This window comes from Corvus kubaryi, unplaced genomic scaffold (genome assembly GCF_017639235.1).
Source record: "Corvus kubaryi isolate FWS band 111438036 unplaced genomic scaffold, C.kubaryi_AGA036_p1.0 133, whole genome shotgun sequence".
In the NCBI taxonomy this organism is placed as follows: Eukaryota; Metazoa; Chordata; class Aves; order Passeriformes; family Corvidae; genus Corvus; species Corvus kubaryi.
The window spans coordinates 26,408,279-26,429,503 of NW_024580667.1; the positions used below are offsets into that span (position 1 = coordinate 26,408,279).

The 21,225-nt window shown below is 43.4% G+C and overlaps 1 protein-coding gene across 12 annotated transcripts in view; it reads right to left on the reverse strand.

Annotated features, from left to right (window-relative positions):
• The window catches only part of MAP4K4 (mitogen-activated protein kinase kinase kinase kinase 4), a 166,586-nt gene that overhangs the window by 80,538 nt on the left and 64,823 nt on the right, over nucleotides 1-21,225 (reverse strand). For all 12 annotated transcript variants that reach the window (XM_042040228.1, XM_042040237.1, XM_042040211.1 and 9 more), the window contains exon 2: nucleotides 6,920-6,976. In XM_042040228.1, coding sequence (XP_041896162.1) covers nucleotides 6,920-6,934 — 15 coding nt within the window. In that variant the 5' untranslated portion in view covers nucleotides 6,935-6,976. The remainder of the gene's footprint in view (nucleotides 1-6,919; nucleotides 6,977-21,225) is intronic.

Genomic DNA, 21,225 nt, shown 5'->3' on the forward strand with positions numbered 1-21,225 from the left:
AGCATCATCTGTTGTGCTATAGCAGAGTGTTATCTGGTTCTCTTACAGCCAGGTAGGCAAATTTTTAAAGCTGTCTCCCTAAAAAAAAGGAGATTATTTTACACTCCAAACTACAAAGTTCCCTTTATGTGGCCATAACTTCCAGTTGTGTTATCTAAACTACATTTCAATTTACAGAGCACTGGTAAAACATTTTCTGCTAGACAGGACAAGAACCTTGCACATCAGACATAAACATACAGATGAGGAGAAGGCAGAGGCAACACAGCTTTCTTTACACTTTCTTCACACTGTGTTCCACAATCAACTTTGAGTATGAAGCCATCACCCAGCCTCAGCTCTAAAAGCCATGCAACAGGAATCCTGCTACATGAGCACCATGAAGCCTTTACAGCTAAAGCTCTATTGCTGTTGAGAGATGCTGGTGAGGCAGCAATGGTGCCCTCAATGATCTTCATGGCAAAAGGAAAACACCTGCTTCTTTCAGCCTTGAAACGGGTTTCCAAAACAAGCTTGTTAAAATGCATACAGAAGTATACCCACAAGAACAACTGTCTTCCTCTCAGGTGAAAATCTTGCATAAGAAATAAGCAGACAGAGAAACAAATATGTATGAATGGTTTATATCCATTTTCTTCTCTCCTTTGGAAATTTTTCCCTCAAACACACAGTATCAGTGCAAAGTTGCTCCTTACAGGGACACAGCAATGCAGAGCCTTAGTGCTCAACATCAGCTCTCTCCAGCAGTATAATTTCCCAAGCTGCTCGATAACAGCCACAGCTTTTTGCCCTGATCTCAAATGCCTGTGAAGCTCCCTCTTCAACTGCATCAAACCAGACATCCTCCCCTTTCCAAATAACCTTCTCCAGCCTGACAATCTTGCTAACCACCTGAGTAATCAGATGAATAGAGTGAAGTTTGCCCTTTATCAAAACTGGTGCCAGCACTGCTCCAGGAAATTTCTTGGACTGCATCCAGAAACTGCAGCTCTGACTTAAGCTAGGTGTTAGATGTATCTGCCTTGCTGGGAGATAAAGTCACTGCTCCTTGTAAGGACAAAAGGCTCTTTAGAGTTAAATGTCATTCTACTCTGTTAGAACTATGAGCTGGCAATCCAAGAAACTTCCCAGCCACCCAAGGGCAGGGGTGTTGTGACATGTCTGGCACCCCTACAATGCCCTATGCACCACCCTTGCCCTGAAGATGGACAGAACCACCTCTGACCAAACGGGGGTCTTGCAGAAAAACAGGCAGCATGGAGCTGCAGCAGAGCCCGGTCCCACACTGACGCCAGCCAGCACTGCAGACCCTGCCAGCACCCACGGCTGAACCTCCCGGCATCAGTTCCATGGCAAAGCAGGGGGAAGACTGTGCCAAGCTGCTGGGCGAGGGCATGCAGCAGAGGTAGGTGAGGGATCTCAGTTAAGGAAGGAAACAATAAATTATACAAATTCTCTGCAGTTCAAAAAAGGCTGCCCTACTGGCTGCAAGACTATCATAGCTCTTTTTGACCTCCTCCAAAACCAGGTGTTACAGCTCAAGGGACCACTCTGGCCAGCTCTGTTTTCCTCTGAACTGTAATATATAGTTCCCAGCAGTGGTTTGGGTTTTTTTTTACCTAGTCTCTAGAAGAGATCCGAGGTTGATCAGCTTCAGGAGAACTGGACAGAAGGGCTGTCCACATTCTCAGTACCTTTCCTATTTACTTCTTTTCCACAGAACGATTCCTTATTTTGCCAGCTAACTGTTTAACCAAAGACTACAGAATGATGTTCATACTAGTAGTAAGCAACCTCTTATTTCAGGGACAAGCAAGCAGAGTGCCAGTACTCTCCATGGAACAATCTGGATTTTTAGGCCCCTGATCCATTTTCCCCAAGTCACATTAAGAAGTGGTGACTTCTATGAAACAGTGAAATGGCAAAGTAACTGTAGTGACTTTAGTTTTGCTTTGGCTAACTTTACAGTAAGTACAGCCATGGACTGGTACGCAAGCACTTTATCAGGCAGCCGCCCTAAGCCAGATACAGCCAGGTAAAGCACTGCATTCACATCTCTACACTAAAAGGACCGCCCTTATTCAGCTTCTCCAAGCTGGCTTGACCCAGTTCTGTTGCACAGGGCCAGGAGGATCTGTATTTCCCAATCTTCCAAAGTGAGCCACCAACTTTTTTTTTCCCTTCAAACAGATCAAAATCCATGGATTGTCTTTGAGTTTTCATGGGGAAAACAAGAATATATGTAATAGCGCAAACTTTTGGTGCTTATTATTTCATTTTTCCTTCATTTTGTCTGCTAGTTTGTGTGGGAACACACATTTTTATTTATCTGCGATTTTTCTGCAGACTGCTTTGAGATGTCCTATGGACAATGGACAGATTACCCACACAATTGTAGTTTATAACACCATGTAGGCCATAAGATACAGACTCACAAGAATCAAAGTGACTTGCATATTGCAACAGAAATAAGCAGTCAGCAGAGTAAGGAAGGTGGCAGTGAGTAACTCAGGGAACCGTTCCTGTCTAGATATGGGAGATGTGCCATGTTTCTCTGCAGGCCTGGAGGCTTTGGTCTGAGGTTGTTAATTTTTCTGCAGAGGACACACAGAAACAGCAAGACAGGCAAGCACTAAAAGCAATCCAACTCCTTTCATAAATCAGCAGGATACAGTATCCAGTTGTTTACTTAGTATAATTTTACACAGACTAGATTGGACAAGTCATGAAACACTGGGCACAAGAGCTGAGAAATGCTGCTATTAAAAAAGGCATGTGGAAAACTTTCCCAAGGGATGCCAAGAGTGTGTGTGGGAAGAGGTAGGAGGAAGAAGCACTAGCATCAGGGGTTATAACAAATAGAAGAGAAGCAATTGTATTTTTCCCTCAAAATCAGTTATTAAACTTTACAAAGAGAAAAGCATCGCTGGAAGCGGAACACAGGAGCAACACTGGAAACAACCGTGCAGCTGCAAGGAAAGGCTCCAAAGGAGTTAAGCAGAGTCAAGCTTTAGGGTGTAATGCAAGTTAACAGCTTGGATGCAGGCAGATTTGCCAAGTAAGCTTTGCTAAGGTTTTAAATGCTATTTGCTTCACAAGAAAACAGATTCTTCCAACTAAACAAGGACTGCCAAATCTTAGCAGTCATGGCAGTCTTACAATCATGGAAACCTAACAGTATGGTCAGTGAGTGGAAGGGATCAATGCAGACTGAGCAACACCTTCTCCAAAACAATGTCACAAAAGGAACAGAGACCTTACAACAGAAAGATTAAGGACAGACTATATATAATGCCTCCCTCACAACAAGCAAGCAGCATGAGATTCATCCTACATATGTAGATTTTGTAAAACAATTTTCAAAGTGCGCATACGCTGATAGTTTGCATTGTTCCCCTTTTACTGTCATTGGGCTCATTCCAATAAGGAGTGAGAATAGCTTTCCATTGATGAAGACTGGTGGGTTTTTTGGTTTTATTTGTTCTATGCTCCAGTGAAATTTTTTCAGCCTACATGCGCTGCAGCTTTGCCCTCAGAAAGTGAAAAGAAGACCTACCTGTGCATCATTCTGTAGTAAAACCTATAGATTTTAGATCTTACTGTTCCATTAGTGCTTGCTTTACTGCTGTAGATCTAAAGATCTGCAAAGATTCAGTCTTCTAAGTATTTTCTTAATTTGTTCAGAAAGGAGGGAAGTAGAATAGGCAGGAAAGTTTTATGCACATCAACATCCCCCAACATTTCAGGCAGCAGAACTAACTAGTCATAATTTATTCAAAGATCAAGCTGATAGGCTTCAGCCCACCTCCTCTTTTCTCATCCTTGCCATCATTCTTTTCAAAATTAAAGTCTAAAGAGAAAACCACAAGAAAAGATGAGAAGGATGAAGAGCATTTCCACAGTGCCATGTGCACTACAGAGCTGTAATACTTCTTCCAATGCCTCTAGTCAGAGGTTATACTACCTCATTTTCTTCATGCCAACCAAAACTTTTTAAGGAAAGCCTTCACTCTGAGTTTGACATCCCTCCTTTGAGGTGATCAAAGCTTTACAGTCCAGAACTGACATAACTTCACTGATCTTGAGCAATGTGTGAATTGCAGAATCATGGCCTTGAAAACTGAAAATCTGGGGTGTGCCCACAGAGCATGCCAATACATTAGGTTTTCTAATTTGTTAAGCATTTGGCAAAGCAAGCACTGGATCAGAGGTATCCCAGAAGAAAGGAAGTCTTGCATCTGTTCTCAGTTCAGGTTAGTCAGAATAATCAGTTATCCCCCACAGCACCACTTGAATTTAAGCAGAAAGGCGTAACACTGCCAGTAAAATATGCACATAGGCACAAATCACCTACAGCTTCAAGCAGCCACTCATCAGAAAACCACAATTTCAGTTTTGTGGAAGTTTCCACTGGAGCCTCTTTCTCCATGGGCATGGATACAGTATTACCAATAGCAGTTCACCTAACTGTAGCTCTTAAAGAGGAGAAGGTGAATTTGTGGCTGTGGTTCCTTCACCACTTCTTTTGGAACAGTGCTAATGGTGGCAGTCACTGCCCTCTCTGTCCCCATGTTCTCTCCTCCCACAGTCCCTGTAAGTTGTGGTGAGCTAGAACCAGGATGGACCTGCACTGTTTGCCAGCAAAGGAGGTGTTCATGAAACAGAAGCTATGGTTTGAGGATATGGCCATCTCTGGCAGAAATGTCAGTTTGAGCTACTGCCCCTTTTCCCTGATGGCCAGCAGTGGCTCTTTTCCAGTCTCATGCCACCTTCTTCATAGCAACCGCACAAGAGTTTGCAACATCATGTGCTGAACTCAATCAATGAACCAATCCAGGTTATAAATAACATGGGGAAGGAGAGGAGTAACGGTGTTTTTAAACTGGGACCAGGGCCCATTCACTGATCCAGGTGACCATCTGGCACCAAGGCAGCTGTGTCGGCACAAGTGTTGGGAAACAGGCAAGGAACCAGTGAGCAAGGCTGGACAAGAACATCCTACGGCCACATCTGCCACTGAGAGAATGGTACATTGCAACAGTATCACTCCATGCCTGGAGCTGACTTAGTACAACTTGGAAGAATTTACACATTTTTAGTCTCTGTGGGCTCTTTGAAGCAAAAACACATGAGCTCCACTGGTAGGAATGACAATGCTTTTAAGCTGCATGGGGCTAACATCTCCAAACTCCTCCCTCTGACTACATTTCATCCCCTAAAAAAGCATTGCACTTATGAGATAAAAGACAGTGCCAATATACAACTCGCTTTTCAAAACCAGACAAAAATTACAGAAAGTTTCAAAACTTAAGCCATCTCCTGCAATATGAGCTTAGCCATAGGATAGACAGCATTTTTCAACTGTTTTCCTTTTTCTGTGCAACCTCTCTATTACAACTGTTTCTGATTAATACATGCTATTAAAAACAGAGGGAGTGTGCAGTAGAGCCCATCTTAACACTGTGGAAGAAGCCATTGCCATGCACAGTCCAGCAAGCTGCCCTGTGTAAAACTGCTGCAAAAATGAAAACATTTGCTGTACAAAGAATATTCACTGTGTGTCAATGCACCTTCATTCTTCTCTGGTTTCTCTGCTTGTTAACTGCAGCAAAAAAAGCACTGCCTCCTTGTGAAGGCAGCCTTTGAAAAACTTCAGCTGAAAATTGATCTTCATCAAGCCATCTCACAAAAAAATAATATCTAGCTGTTGGCAGACACAACAGCTGAAGTCAGAGAGCAGCAGTCACACTGTCCATCAGTCACTCGAGATTTGGAGATAAGACTGAAGTCCTATCAGTTGACCTAACCCTGCCATCTTGTTTCCCTCTTCTCCTGCCTGTTTACCTGTTACACCCTACCGCTCATCTAGGACCTTGTGTCCAAGGCCATTTTTACTTGTTGCACCTATACACACACTAAACTATAAAATATTTTGCAGCAATACCCTTGCAGAAGTTTTGCTTGCTATAACCATCTTGGCCAAAGACCCCCTGCTCTGTACAATGTACATGCATTAACATAATTATTCCCCCTATGTAAGTTCGTACGTTCAGAAAAGTATGACAGTTTGAAAAGGCACAACCTCTCTACAGAAGAGTGGTATCAGTCAAGCTTTGCAGATATCACATGGGAGGATCTCACTTGATTTTAAATGTGAAGCTTCTAATTTGTGAATGGAACTCTATACAACACAAATGGAATAACAGGGAGAAACCCATGCTTTTCTTCATCTGTTTTGAAGACTTAATTTAGACTGATTGCTTTTTGAACAACATAAACTGCAAGACACCTAAGGATGGAAATATAGGCATATATTTTTTATTTCTTTGACTTTTACTTTCCCCTCTTTCCCATCTAAAGCTCCACAATAAATCCCCGTGGGTCAGTTACTACAACTGCTTTACACTGCTGAATTCTGTTAGCAATCTGCTCATCATTCCTGCAGGTACTTCCGTTTTTAGGCTTCTTGGAACTACATTGGACCCATTCCTTTGAATAAACATATACCCTTTGTAGGTTGCAGATGTACCAGGGAGAACACTATCCTCTACATCAAGCAGGCACCTCACCTTCTTTTTCAGTAAAAGCAAGATGATACATTTCAGAGAAAAAAGTGGGAAGCAAGCAATCTGAACTTTCTCCCCCTCTTCTAAGAAATTTCTGAAAAGGGAGTGCTATGCACCCATGTGCCTTGGGACTGGACAATGCAATTTGTGAAGGCCAAACGTCCGAGCACACAGGCACACAGAAATCTTGGGCAGATGGACTGGAGAGGTCAGGTCCTGCAAGCAGAGAGCTAACACTCACATGCAAGGACCATGCCTTTCAACAGAAATATGAGGTAAGTGCCATATATATATATATATATCATTATTAAATTTTACACGTTGCTAATTAAGCAGAAGGTTCCTCTACTCACCTCAGTAACATCCATGACTTTGATGGCTGCCAGCTGGCCCGTTTTGACATGGCGACCCTGAGTAACAGAGAAAGAACAGTCAGCACCAGCATCTCATCCATCCCTTCAGCTTACACAGAGCAAAACACTTGGACAAGCGTTCCAGTCACTGGGTTTTCCCCAGCTATGCCGGACCCTTATGATACTTTCTAGGAAACATTACAAATACTCTAGATGGTTATAACAACAACAACAATAACAAATTTGAAGTGTTCCTATTAAAATTTTAGAACCCTTTTTTTTTCTCCTCATTAAAATGATGATCATCAAGTACAAACAGGCTATATTCACAGCTTCCCTTCTGTTTACTTTAGCAAAGCTCATCATCAGTAACGATAGTTTAATCCCATGTCAGAATAACTAAATTCCACGTGTTGCATATTTTATTTGTATGCACCAATGCCTAGCACCTAGGTGACATATAACATGCTTTACCTAGTAAGCATGGTTAGCCCATGCTTAGGGCTTGGACATTTCTTACTGGTTTGCTCTTCCCAAGTAAAAAAGTGGGGTTTCTGCAAGGGATGCATCAGACCTGCAAGAGCTCTCTTTGCTTGTCTCACAATGGCAAGACAAGAACAAGACGTCATCTCCCTTCAGCTACACCACAGTAAGGGTACAGTTTCTCAGTACAGCTGGAGCTGAGTTAATAGATCCCAGCTCCTGCAGCAGGGAGCTCCTACCCTTCCTTCCTCTGCCTCCTTCCAGCCTCCTGTCACATATTTCTCCCAGGAGCACTGAGCTCCTTCTGGCACTCATTGTATCATATGATAAGCTGATCGAGATCACTAAAATGGCAGAAAGTTAACACAGAAAAAGCAAACTGTGGGGTGGGGCAGGGGATTGCAGTCCAGGAAATTAAACTGGTTTGTTCTGCAGTTGAAACAGAGCCGGAACCAGCAGGATGCAGATCACAGGGCTAGGAAGCAGGCGGCATGGCAAGCCCCTCCAGTCCTGGTGGGCTGTAACTCGCCTCAGCTGACTTCTAACAAAAGCCTTTTTCTCTCCAGTGTATGTTTACACAAGGTAGAGACATCAGTTAGCTGTTGTGTACTTTTTTTCCTAAACAGGCAGTTAGAAATGGTCTTAATATTGATATTTTCCAGCTCTCCACTTAACACTCAGTGTAACACCCAGCAGCCTATCCTAAGCCAGTCAAACAGCCCAGTCTCCCAACCACTTTCCCAGGCACCATCCCCAAAGGTTCTTATCTGCATCAGTCAAGCCCTCTAGCAACAGGTATGCCCATTAAATTTCTTCATTTTTATCAGAAATAATGATAAGAACATAATGGAACATTTAACTGAAGTCACAGTTCCTTTATCTCTCTCCTCACCAACTTCTGACTTTCCTAGGCAGAAACCTATGTGATGGACATGAATAGTATCTTTTTTTCCTGGACTAACATATTAATCTCTTTACAGGGTCTTTTGAGACTGGCACCCCAGAACTGAAGCACCCCAAACCACTAGTCTCTTTAGAGACGTCTTGACCCCTTCACACGTTACGATGCCCTCCATGGAGGTAATGGCCAGGCATTGCTGCTGCATTCAAAAGGATGAAATGCTGCAGAATTCACTGCCTCACCTTTCTTCCACAGCTCTTGTGCTTCACTCTCCCCCTTACTAACCAATCCACATGCTTTCTATAAATACATTAGTGTGCTCAGGCTTTTGCTTGCTCTGTAAACTCGCTTTACCGCAGGCATTTCTTTTTACAGCTTGGTCTCAAGCTGGTTTCAATTTTGAAACAAAGTTAGGGGTCGTAACATGTGTGCAGTAGCCAACACTGACCCCACCTTGACCTTACTACTTCGTGAACCAAAGGCTTTCAGCAAGCCCAGGAGATTTCCAACTCTAATTTCCCACACTGGACCTCTGCCTAATGACAAAAGCCTGTGGTCTTCTCCTCAAGACTTACCATCCCACAAGGAAGGAGGGGAAAATGGCTTACACCGAAGTGGAAAAATGCCTACTCTCAGCTCTGCCCCCATTTTCCACAGCTTTGTTGAAGGAACTTGAAAGCCCAAGGACATGGGAATCAGAGTTTTAGGTACAAAAACAGTATGCTAAAGATAAGAGAAAAACAAAGACATCTCTGAGGAAAAAACCCTCACAACACTAAGGTCTGAGGAAAGAAATTTTTTTTTAAAAAAGCAGTGAAATACAGTTCCCCATTCACTCTGCATCAAAGTGGAGATGCTAAAATGGTGGCAGAACATACTCAAACAGAAAATGTGGCATGCAGAAGAGCAAAGTAGCATTTTTTGGAATTTTTGCTCTATTTGTCTTTTTAAATCTACTAACTACTGGTGGGCTTGCTATTTCCAGAGAGACACCTAAAATTTCCCAGTGCTCAGCTTCACAGCTTTTCTTGAGTCAATGTTCTTCCCTGTGAGACTGGCCCACTCGGGATGACTAATGTGCACCAGCCCTACCATCCTTCCCCTGAAGCTTTATGGGATCCTGCTGGTGCCTCCACAAGTGTTCCTATGAAAACTGGGGCCAGCTACAGCAGAACACAGCGACTGCTCATGTTTCACTTTGCTTCTTCTGGGAGGGGAAAAGCTTCTACATAACCCTCCTAAGGGACTGAAAGCAAGGGAACTGCAGAGTGTGGGAAGTGTGGTCTGCTCAGTATCCCAGGCCAAATTTAAACCCTGGTCACTTCAGAATATTGTTTAAAATTACTCCAAATACCCTTTTTGTAATGTATGGAGCATTCATATTCTAAAAATCTACAACATATGGGGAGGAGGAGGGATGGCCTGCATGACATTAATTTATATGAGAGAAATAAAAGGACATTTTGAAGCCACATTCTTTTCATTAAAATTTTTTTCAGAGGGCGGGAAAGATCAAATATCACAAGCACAGCATATAAGCATGAGCAGAGTATTTGTTTGTTTGTTTGTTTATCTGCTTAACAGCTCTGCTCAAGAACAGGCCTGTCAAACTATTAGCATGCTGGTATAATTTTGCTCGCAACATGAAATGGCTAAGCATTCCCACTTTGGAAACCAATCGTTAAGATTTTCATGGCCAGCTTTCGCTTTGGAAAAATTTGTCTGTGTTAAAAAGAGTAATAATAAAATTGCAAAGTGGCTGAATGTGAAGAAAGAACTGCAGAAATCATAGATGGGAGAAAACCTCTGAACTCAATCTCCTGGGATTAAAATTTATTCAAATTCTGCTCACAGGGCACTTCACAAATGCAATAGCCATCAAGGCTCCATCCAGACACCGTATCTCAGCAACACACTCCATTGGAATAACATTTTTTTGCAGAATGAGGCCCTTGCTTCAGTGCAGTGTGGACATGTGGCCCCTCAGGGCATCCAGGGATCCCCATGCCCATGGCAAGGCAGAGATTCTTGCAGCTTTGTTTCTCCAGGCAAAGTGTTGGCAATTACCATCTGGATATCTGAAAAGCTCTGCAATATTGCAAAATGCAACCCATGCTAACTGAAAACAGCAGTTTCTTAAAATATTGCTAGATGCCAAATATCAGAGGCTGGGGATCACAAGATACTGTCTGTCCCATGGCCAGAACGTTGTGGGGATAGGAAATGTGCAATGAAGACAACAGCAACCTAGATGCATCTTGCTAAGCATAAGCTGACTGTCTCCAGAGCCAATGGAGTGAGGAAGCTGCAGAGGTTTCTGCAAATAGTGGCAGCAACAGGTAGAAAACACTACATCATCCTGGGAGTGAGAGTTTGCCTCTTACTGGGTTTCAGCATGGGAACCACAAGAAAACATCAGCACTGTCAGCTTGTCCCCATGGAAATGAGCCCACCAACACATTCCCTTCATTTAGCCCACATTAAGATTTTATTCACCAAAATCTCCTAACTACTTCTTGTTTCTTACACATTCTTCCCACTTTTCTCTCCCTCCTTTCATGGTTCTATTCATATTAAAGCACTTATCCTCCCAAGGAAGCAGCGTAAGAATATTTTTAAGAGTGCTACTTGTACCACTGCATTTTTAAATGGCCTGTTGGGATGAGCAAATCAACAGAATTGAGACTGCCAACCTCAAATCTTGTCCTGTTTCTTCTCATGCAGACGACTGAAAGTTCATTTACACAGAGCTGTAGTTCTCATCTACACAGCAACACTGCAGCATTTAATTGTATCTTAAACTGAATCCTCTACTTAAGTACATTCCCAGTCATGTCTGATAGCAATATGGTGTTTATTTCTCATCTCAGTGGGCTTTATGCATGTTGAAAAGCAGAGGGGACAAGGGGAATCCTTGGTAGACTGCCAAGATCTGCAGAACATTATAAATTTCAAGCCTTCCCACACTCTCCAAGTCAGTTAATACACCTACTTCTTGCCTCTTTCTTCCTTCACACACATTATTACTGTAAAATTTTTGGTTTAGAAAGGTTCAAAGGCAAGTGGTGTTATGTGCTGTTTTTCATGGTGCTTTTTTTTTTCTTGTGCCTTAATGATATCAAAGAACTATGCAAATGAAGTGCAAAAGAAAATTCTATCAGCTAATTTACCTCCTTCCCCCACCTCTCCCCAATTATCCAAGATATTTATGTCACAGTAATGTAATTCTCCTACTAACACAGTTTCAGACCTGTGTACTAGCATGCCTTTGGGAGACAGTTCCTGGAAGCTTGTTCCCCAGCTAAATGGCATGGAAGCAGCATATGGGGCAACATCATGCATTAAGGAAGGAATGCACCATTTGTGACTCATGACTTGCAACTTCGGATTATCCTGTGCACTGTACACAACTAAGTCTTCGGTAAATTTTTCCCAGCTCCCAGTATTCTATGCTGACAGTTGTAGAAAGAAGAGGAACTGATTTGAAAAAAAAAAAATCTACTAATCCAATTTCAGTTGCCACAACGCATGCAGAAGCAGCAGACCAGATTTAGACATGCCATCAAGTGAAAATTCACCTCAGTGCCACCTCTTAGTAGTGAGTGCTGTACAATGCCCCCGTGCCAAACTTAACTTTCCAATTTGCTTCTCATTCAGCTGGCTCTAAACTCCTACCAGCCCGAGGCAACAAGCCATGAAGCAATACTCTGTTATTAGGTTGCACGCCCCAGTGCAGTAAATGATAACTTATTATTCCAAGTCATGTTTGCCATCAGCTCTTTTTGTCAGTCGTCAAAGTAGAAAGTTGTAGACCAACCAACTTTGCATTGTGAAAACTTGGACTCTACATAGCATTTCTTTCCACTCCCCGAAAAGACCAGGTCTAGCCTGTGAAAAGCAATGGGAGCAGTGCTTGTGGAGGAAACAGAACATATTTTTGACATGCAGACAGAATGGCACAAAGTGAAAACAACCTCCCCAGTCAAAACCAAAAAGTTATATGTAATGTGCTCTTAAGCAAAAAGTGTACCTAACTGTATTTGTAACCAAAATAATGCTGTTCTACTGATACAGCATTCCGTAAGGCAAGTAATCATAGGCTCCAGCGATGGAAATTTGTAAAAAAAAAAAGAGATAATGTTTATCTGGCAGGAAAACTAGAATAAAAATCAGCAAAAGAACCTCCATACAAAGACCTGGAAAATCACTGCAGAAATACACAAGAAGTAGTCATCCTGTTAGATGATTTCTAAACCCAAACTAACCAGAACTATTAAAGACTAGCACTGTTTAAGTCAAAGACAGGACAAACCTCTGTGTTTTCCTTCTATCTAACTCTTGACATCAAATGCCTGAAAAGGAAAACAGAAAACAACATACTCTCTATCCTGCTTTTGATATCCACAGGCTCACTAGCTGCCTATTGAAGAAATAATAATGACAATTTACTCATGCACAGTAGTGCATTCTGCGAAATAATGCACAGAAAGATGCACAGTTATTATCAGTTTTGTCCTTCTGGGGACAGAGTGAAAAGATGTTACCCACTAGGAAGAAAAAAAGGAGAGTTCTATTCACTATTTTTCATTTTGATTCCGAGTTTTGTGGTAGCTTTCCCACTGTGAAAGATGCTGGATATACATTATCAGAGGCATTTCCTTCTCCCAAACAGCTCATTGCCTAAATAGGAAGAAGAGAAAGGGGAAGGAGGAGAAAGGATGGTGGGAAAAGCATGGCAGAAAGCCACAATCTAACTTTCCCAGGATAACAACAGGTCAATTGCAGAGCTCAGCTAGGAGGCATCTCTGCTGATTCCCAGCACCCTGCCCAGCAGTCCACCTGGTCCCACCTATCGGCAGGAGATGTTTTTGTCTGATGGGTGAAGACAGAACGAGAACTGCAAAAGCAGACAGTTCTCTTGACAATTCACCTGGAAAACAACACCAATTCCCCAAGGAGCCTTGAAAAGATTTGCCTGAGGCCTGACGTTCATGCTGGTTTCAGTTCACAGCCACTGAAACACTTCACCTGGCAATAGATTAAAAAAGATAGCAAAAGAAGGGGATGTTGCAGGGGAAGGGGAGGGTAAGAGCAGTGCAGCTGTACAGTTTAAGACCATGGCTGGTCCTTTGTTACCCAGTCATGTCAACTGCAGTCCATTCAGCCAGCCGGGATCCCTTCAAAACCACACATTTCCTGGCTCAAATAGCACTAAACATTCCCTTACCAAGTGAAGGCTACAGATTTCCCTCTTTTTCATTCCTCAAATACCGAGCAGGAAGGCTGACAAATGAGGGTCTGCTGGCAACACTGGCAGCAAGGCTGCAATGCATCTTCACACAAGGCCATCGGCTGTGTGCTAGATCAAGCTTTGCTGCTCTGTAGGTGACCACCCAGAGCTTCCTGCAGACTAGAGGCTTCTTCTAAAAGGACACTTGAGCTAACTGGCTTGAGATCCCAGCCTGGAAGATACCCTCTTCACAAGCCATTCTTGAAGTCATCATCCCATTCTTCCAGCTGCCACCATTCTATGTCCAGATTTAGTGACTTTTACTAAAGACATCATCACTCATTTTCTCTCACAATGGAGTCTGCACCCCCAGCCCTGTCCAAAAAGAGACAGACTTTATTAATCCTTGCACTTTTTTTCTGGTTTTAAACCTTTCTGGGTGATTTAGTTAGCACACTACTGAAAGACACCAAAAAAAAAAAAAAACCAAACCAAACTAAAATGAAAGAAAATTATTAAATCAGAATAGAGGCATACCTCCCACATGGACTCAGTTGGCTTAGACCACATTTGGCTTCCTTTGGAAACATCAGGTAAAATCAACTGGCCCTCATTCAAACCAGTTCTTCACCCTACCTAAATGGTTTTACCAGTCACTAAATCCACCCCTCCTAACACCGATAGGTGTCTCTGGATGCCCTGCAATGTTCTCCTGTATATAGAAAAATTTCTTTTTGGCAACTATAATTAAAAATGAGCCAGATGGAGAACATCAAGAAAAGAATTTAGATCAAAATTATAAAACATGTACTTGTAGATACAAAATTACATGGTCTGTTGATACAGACTGCTACTGATTTCTCATCTTACACCTTGACAGGCACTGTCACCACAACACACTTTCCACTGGGTATTGGCCACTGCCCGAAGGAGCAGCACACCCAGTTTGGTGGCATGCTCATAGCAAGTCCCTGCAACTGGGGCTGTGTTAATCACGTTGAAGGGAACCACCACAAGTCACTAGAGCAAGCCCTGTGCCTGCCACATGGCACCACAACTACCCAGCGTCACTTCAGAGACATCATGCACCACACAAGATTCCTACCTCAGACCAAGCATGGCCCGAACTGACCTACCAGGGTCACCACATGGGTGGACAGGGGCTTTGAAACAATGCAGGTGCTTTTGCAGCTGAGAGAGATGGCAGATAAAAGGCAGAGTCTCTCCATTCCTTCCGCAGAGTGACATCAAACTAAGCCTGGATGAAAAAAGCCTGGGGCTGCTTCTCTTTGACTGCTTTTTAAATGAATTCATATTGACATTTAATCATCACCCTGGACAACCAGAACTTTCCGACTGAGAGGAGCAATTGACACCTTGTGACCAAGGCCCTCTGCATAGCCAGGCAAGTCTGCACCCATTTCACTTTGCTCACGCTCACCACCAACTTGCAGAGAAACCACCTCAGTGCTGGGCACACCCCTTTGGAAAGAGAGGGTAAGACGTAAAAATAGGCACTGAGTACACAGAAGTGCCACAAAATGCATACTTTTCTTTGGGGGGAGAAAAAATAATAATCAAGCCCTAGTTAGTCCCTGCCCCTCCATGCACCAGCTCTGTTGAAAGCAGCCTGCACTCTCGTGGGGGGCATGGTCAGAGGTCGTACACCACTGACAGAAGGAAAGATAAGCCCACACCCACCATACCAGCCTTGCTGCATTCCATCTACTGTCAAAAGAGACTGGCTTCGAGAAATGGGTGACAGCCATTGCCAGGCAGCGAGAGGTCAGTGGCCCTCCCTGGACAGCATCCAGCAGTCACAGACAGCAGGTGTCCAGCTATGCTGCTTCAGGTTTTGGCTGCCTGCGACACCATCCTAAAATGTCCAGCAGCCTCCTGGACAGCAGCAAGGAAGGGTAATTAAAGAAATCAACCTTTTCTTTTATTTCAAGAATGCTAAATGGATAGGGCAATTGTTTTGGAAGGCATAAAACATCACTGTAAATGCAAAAGACATAGTGGGAAGGGAAAAGGGGGAACAATTGGCTTTGCTGCTTTTAACTTCAATTGTTAGTATGTTTTTGGGTTTGCTGTTGCACAGAGGAGCCCAACACACACTGCCCCGTACAGCTGTCCTCATCAAGAGAGTCACACCTTTTGTCTAGCTGCATCACAAGATGATAACACACTCCATGGGGAGGAGCTGCTAGCTTAATATTAATGAGGGGCAAGGGGAAGGAGAACTATTTCCATGTATACCTTCCCAGCAGAACAATACAGCTGAACAGAGCAGGAAATCAGGCTGTGTAATGAATTTTATTTCAACGTGGTTAAAATGAGAGATTTCACATTGGCAGCCTTTAAAAAATTCCAGAACATTAGCATTAAAGACGAAAAGTCAATGAACTCTTAAATACACATTTATTTATATAAATATACATATATATGTATATATATAAAAAATAAGTTCCAGTCCAACTGTTAATACTCCTCCAGTGCTACCCCACACAAGAAGAAGGGCTGGAATTGGTTTTGAGCTTTTTGCTTCTCCTACTGAGGGGAGACACTGGCTGCCATCAGGAGTTGGGCTTCAATGGTCCTTGTGGGTCCCTTCCAACTCAGGATATTCTATTCTTCGATTCTCTTTCCTTTACCCATTACAAACATCATCAGCACCAGTTCCAGTTAGTGATGTCTCCTTGCCACTCTCGACTAGGAAGCCAGAATCTTCCAGGCAGATACTGCTGAAAACTAAAATACATCTTGTAGAACACAAGGTATGCTTGCAGGAGTACTCCAGTAAGAAGCATTCTTGAAAAGAATAGGGACCATGTCTTATACTGTAACCCCACATGTAAAAACAAATTCAGATATATTTTACCAACTTGCTTGCAAGCAACATTTAGCCTAAAGTTGCATGTATTTTAATTAAATGAGGACTCGCACCAGGAGACTATTTACAGCATTTTTATCTTCTGATAACCTGCCAAGTACATCTGTGATTTTAAAGGGGAAAAAAAAAATTCAAACCACCTTGTCCTTGAGAAACTGGCTGGTGGCCAGCAAGTGATCTGTAAACAGCTTTGTGTCCACACAAACTATTTTCAAACACTCAGACAGTATTTTCAGACCTCAAACTATTTCTGCTTTGTCAGCAGGAGTTTGGCTCAGAAATTCAAGCCTGTACTAACAACCCTTTCTATACCAGAGTCAGTAACAACAGCTCCCCAGTCTCAGAGGTTACAGAGCCATTTATTTATTTAGCAAAAGGAGGACCAAAATAAATGCCATTTCCTCTCTGTTGCTACCTGGGTAGTATGTAAGTTGCATTCCCAAAGCCTGTGGCCAACATATTTATTATGTGAAAGGGCCAGATGACAGAAAAGCCATTATGCAACACATTCAGCTCACAGGTTAATCCACGGAAAAGAACAGCATTAAGGAAATGGAGGCTGTGTGTTCTCCAATAATGACTTTTTACCGAGTACTCAAGAACACAGCAAGTGCCTCGCAAAAACTAGTCAAAACACGTTCACCACTCCTAAATAACACGCTACAGGCTTTCACAGACCAGGTTGTGGCAAACAAAAAGGGAAAGAAATTCCTTGGGAGAACTTGCAATGCAAGGCCACAGTACTGCTGCCATTGCAGCTGGTATTTACCTGCCTTGCTGTGTACTCAGGGAACAAATAAAATGCAGATTGAGCACAAGTTATTTTGGTGTAAAAGGCTTTGTTAGGTTTCTTTCTACAGGAAGAGTCAGCAGATCAATACCTGGCTCTGAGTCTGGTGCCCCCAGCAGAATTTTGGGGGGTTTGGTCATCGGTCAGTCTACATGACAGCAGGCCTGCTGGCAGACAGGGTACACCTCTCTCAGAGGGAGAAAAGGATCTTTGGACAGCAGTTAACATTGAAAGAGCCTTGAACTAGGTTTGAAAGGGGAAAAGGATAAAACCAGGGTCACTAGAGATAAGCCTGGGAGAAGCATGCCAATGTTTGTGGGACAGTGTGCTACCAAGGTCCTTCAGTCTGCTGTCTTAGTGAAGGCTGGAGATGGAGATTCATACGACAGCAAAGATGGAATGGGTTATCAGTGTGTTGGAAACCACAGAAGTACCTGAGAACAATCACGGAAAAATTAGGGCTTCTTCCCATAAAAAGGTGGTGGAATCAACCGACGAACTGAAGCGCGTCTACACCAATGCACACAGCACAGGCAACAAACAGGAGGAGCTAGAAGTCATCACGCAGAAGGAAAACTATTATACAGCTGCCATCACAGCAACATGGTGCGATAACTCATACAATTACAGAGCTGCAATGGACGGCTATAAACTGTTCAGAAGGGACAGGCAAGGAAGGAGAGGCGGTGGGGTAGCCCTGTGTGTTAGGGAGTGTTTTGACTGCCCAGAGTTTAATGATGGTGATGACAGGGTGGAGTGTTTATGGATAAGAATCAGAGGGAAGGCCTAGGCAGATATCCCGGTGGGAGTCTGTTACAGACCACCCAATCAGGATGAAGAGGCAGACGGAATATTCTACAAGCAGCTGGGAGTCATCTCATGATCACTGGCCCTTATTCTCATGGGGAACTTTAACTTACCAGATGCCTGCTGGAAGTACAACACAGCAGAGAGGAAACAGTCCAGGTGGGTCTTGGAGAGTGTGGAAGATTGTAACCTCCTGATGCAGCTGGTCAAATGTGGACAACTAGGGAAGCTTCCCCATGAGAACTGCTGTTTGCGAACAGAGAAGGACTGGTGGGTGATGTGATGGTTGGAGGCCTCTTGAGCAAAGCAATCACGAAATGGTAAGAGTTTTCAGTTCTTAAAGAAGTAAGAGGGAGGGCAGCAGAACTGCCACCTTGGCCTGTCTTGGAAATTGGTTGGCAAAGTCCATTGGAAGGTAGCCCTGAGGGACAAAGGGGTCCAGAAAGGATGGACATTCTACAAGAAGGAAATCACAAAGGCACAGGAGCAGCCCATCCCCATGTGATGAAAGACAAGCTGGCAGGGAGAAAGGCTGGCCTGACTGAACAAAGAGCTTTGGGTGGAACCTGGGGAAAAAAGGAGAGTTTATGACCTTTGGAAGAAGGGGCAGGAAACACAGGAATGCACCCAGGTGGCCAAGAGACCCAACAGCATCCTGGCCTGTATCAGCAATACTGTGGCAAGCAGGACCAGGGCAGGGATTGTCCCCCTGTACTCAGCACTGGTGAGGCCTCACCTTGAGTCCTGTGTTCAGTTCTGGGCCCATCAGTACAAGAAGGACATTGAGATGCTGGAGCATGTCCAGAGAAGGGCAGTGGAACTGGTGAAGGGGCTAGAACACAAGCCCCATCAGGAGTGGCTGAGGGAGCTGGGGGTGTTTGGCCTGGGGAAAAGGGCTCAGGGGAGACCTTACTGCTCTCTACAATCACCTGAAAGGAGGCTGTAACACAGTGGGGATCAGTCCCTTCTCCTAAGCAAACAAGCGACAGAACCAAAGGAAATGGACTTGAGTTGTGCTGAGGGAGGTTTAGATTGGATATTAGGATTAATTTCTTCACAGAAAGAGTGGTTAGGCATTGGAACAGGATGCCCAGGGAAGCAGTGGAGTCACCACCTGTGGAGGTATTCAAAAGACATATAGATGTGGCCGTTGGGGCCCTGATTTATTGGTGGACTTGGCAGTGCTGGGTTAATAGTTGGACTTGATCCTAAAGGTCTTTTTCAACCTAAACAGTTCTGTGATTCTATGATTTTAGTGCCCAACACACACACCTTCTGTAGCTGAAGGTAGGATATACAGTGAAGACTTTTTTAGTATTTCTAAATTTCTAGTAACAATTGCACTTTGGGAAAAATAAAAATCTCTTTTCTCATGACACCATGACACACACAAAACTATTATTCAGCTCATGATCCAACATCAGCCATTCCTGCAAACCACAAGTCACTACTCTGGACCACAACTGCCATTAGATGTAATATAAAAATTGCTAGTCAGAAAGGCCAAGCTTTTGGTTGTAAATCATTCGGTAAACTGGAACAAATAGGAAAACTTACTATTGCCCCAGACTGCAAAAGAGGAGGAACAATCAAATTCAGCTGAGGAGCATGACTCATACATTTTGTAGCCAGTTATAGCCTGGCAGCTTAGCCCAGAATCACTATCCATGAAACCTCTGTAATACTGCAGCACTTCTCAGGTGGCAAAGGGAAAGGAAGAACCCTCCCCCCACATGGGCAACAAAGTTGTCCCTTTGGCCCTGCAAACGTCTTGGCAGCAAGACTCACATAAACGGAAGAGACAGCAGGGACACCTCTCGCTGAGGGCCAGGACACAACATGAAGGAAGCAGACAGTGGACCTGCCCAGCTGATGACTACAGCAGGCTGATCATCTCTGGGCCCATCTCCCCTAAATACAGAAATGGGAACCTATAGACAGTCCCAGCCCCCTGCAAACAAAAAAAAAATATTTCTCCAGCAATCATTCAGCCCTGACTCAGGAGCGCCCCACACACCCAAAGTTTCCATCCCCAGCTGGGTGGTTTCCAAAGAGGCAGTCATGAAAGATCCCACATATCTGCCAATACACTGGTGTCTCCAAGAGCAGATGGAGCTGACTGTGAAGGATGCACCCAGACACATCTGGAGTGCAGCACACCAGGAGCCAGCACACTGCCTCCTGCCACATGGCTCTTTGCAAAATAACCAGTCACCTCAGCTACTGCAGCTCAGAGACAGACCCAATGCCCAGATGGGGAACAGCCCAGAAACCTCCAGTAAGTTTTTGGTTAGGAAGCCACAAGTGAAAATACTGCTTAATCCCACTCAGAATTTAAACTTTAAAAAATTTTAATCCTTAAAGCACAGATATACGTAACGTCAAAGCTGTAGCCAAACTTAATCTTTTACCATTCGTTCCACCACTTGAACCTTACTAAAAAGATTGAAGAGGGGGACCGGAAACAAATATTTTTTTTTAAGAGTAGAAGCCTTCCACTTGTTATAAGGTATCTGCTCAGTCACTTTCCTAGGACATATGGAAGCCTACCTACAAAGTTTAAGCAACACTGCCTGAAAAGCTACCCGCCATTTAAACAAATCACCACTTGAATCTGGAAAAGAGTTCTGTTAATCACAACCAGGTACTCCGACCAAACACTACAGCCGTGACCTAATTACATTATGTGGTATGGTGGTGCAGAACAGCAGTTCCTAGAATTAAGCAATCTTCCAATTAAGTGCCATGCACTGAAAACAAAATTAAATCAGTTGAGATGCTGCCCTACTACTTCTACTCCCTTCTATCAGGGAAAGAAAACAAAGTCCTTTCCACCAGTCTGAATGTTGTATCACCAGCAGGACTGGATTTCCAAGATGCTGGGGAGGGGTCTACACACCCCAGATGTGCCTGTCCCAGACTGCAGCACTATGAGGACAGCTAAAACAAAGTAACTATTTTTAAATTGTAATAAAACTGGATTTACAAAAGTTCCAATGCTTTTAAAGTTCACCTTATGAATTTACAGCCACTTGTCTAATTACTGAAAGAGCATTACAGTTTATTATAATCATGTGTCTGCACCGAAAACATGAAGATGGAATGCTGAAATAGATTGCTCAATTATACAGTGCACAGCTATTGCAACTGCTGTCAAAGTAGAATTCAGAACAAGTCCAAGTGCTTGTTTTGCAAAACACAA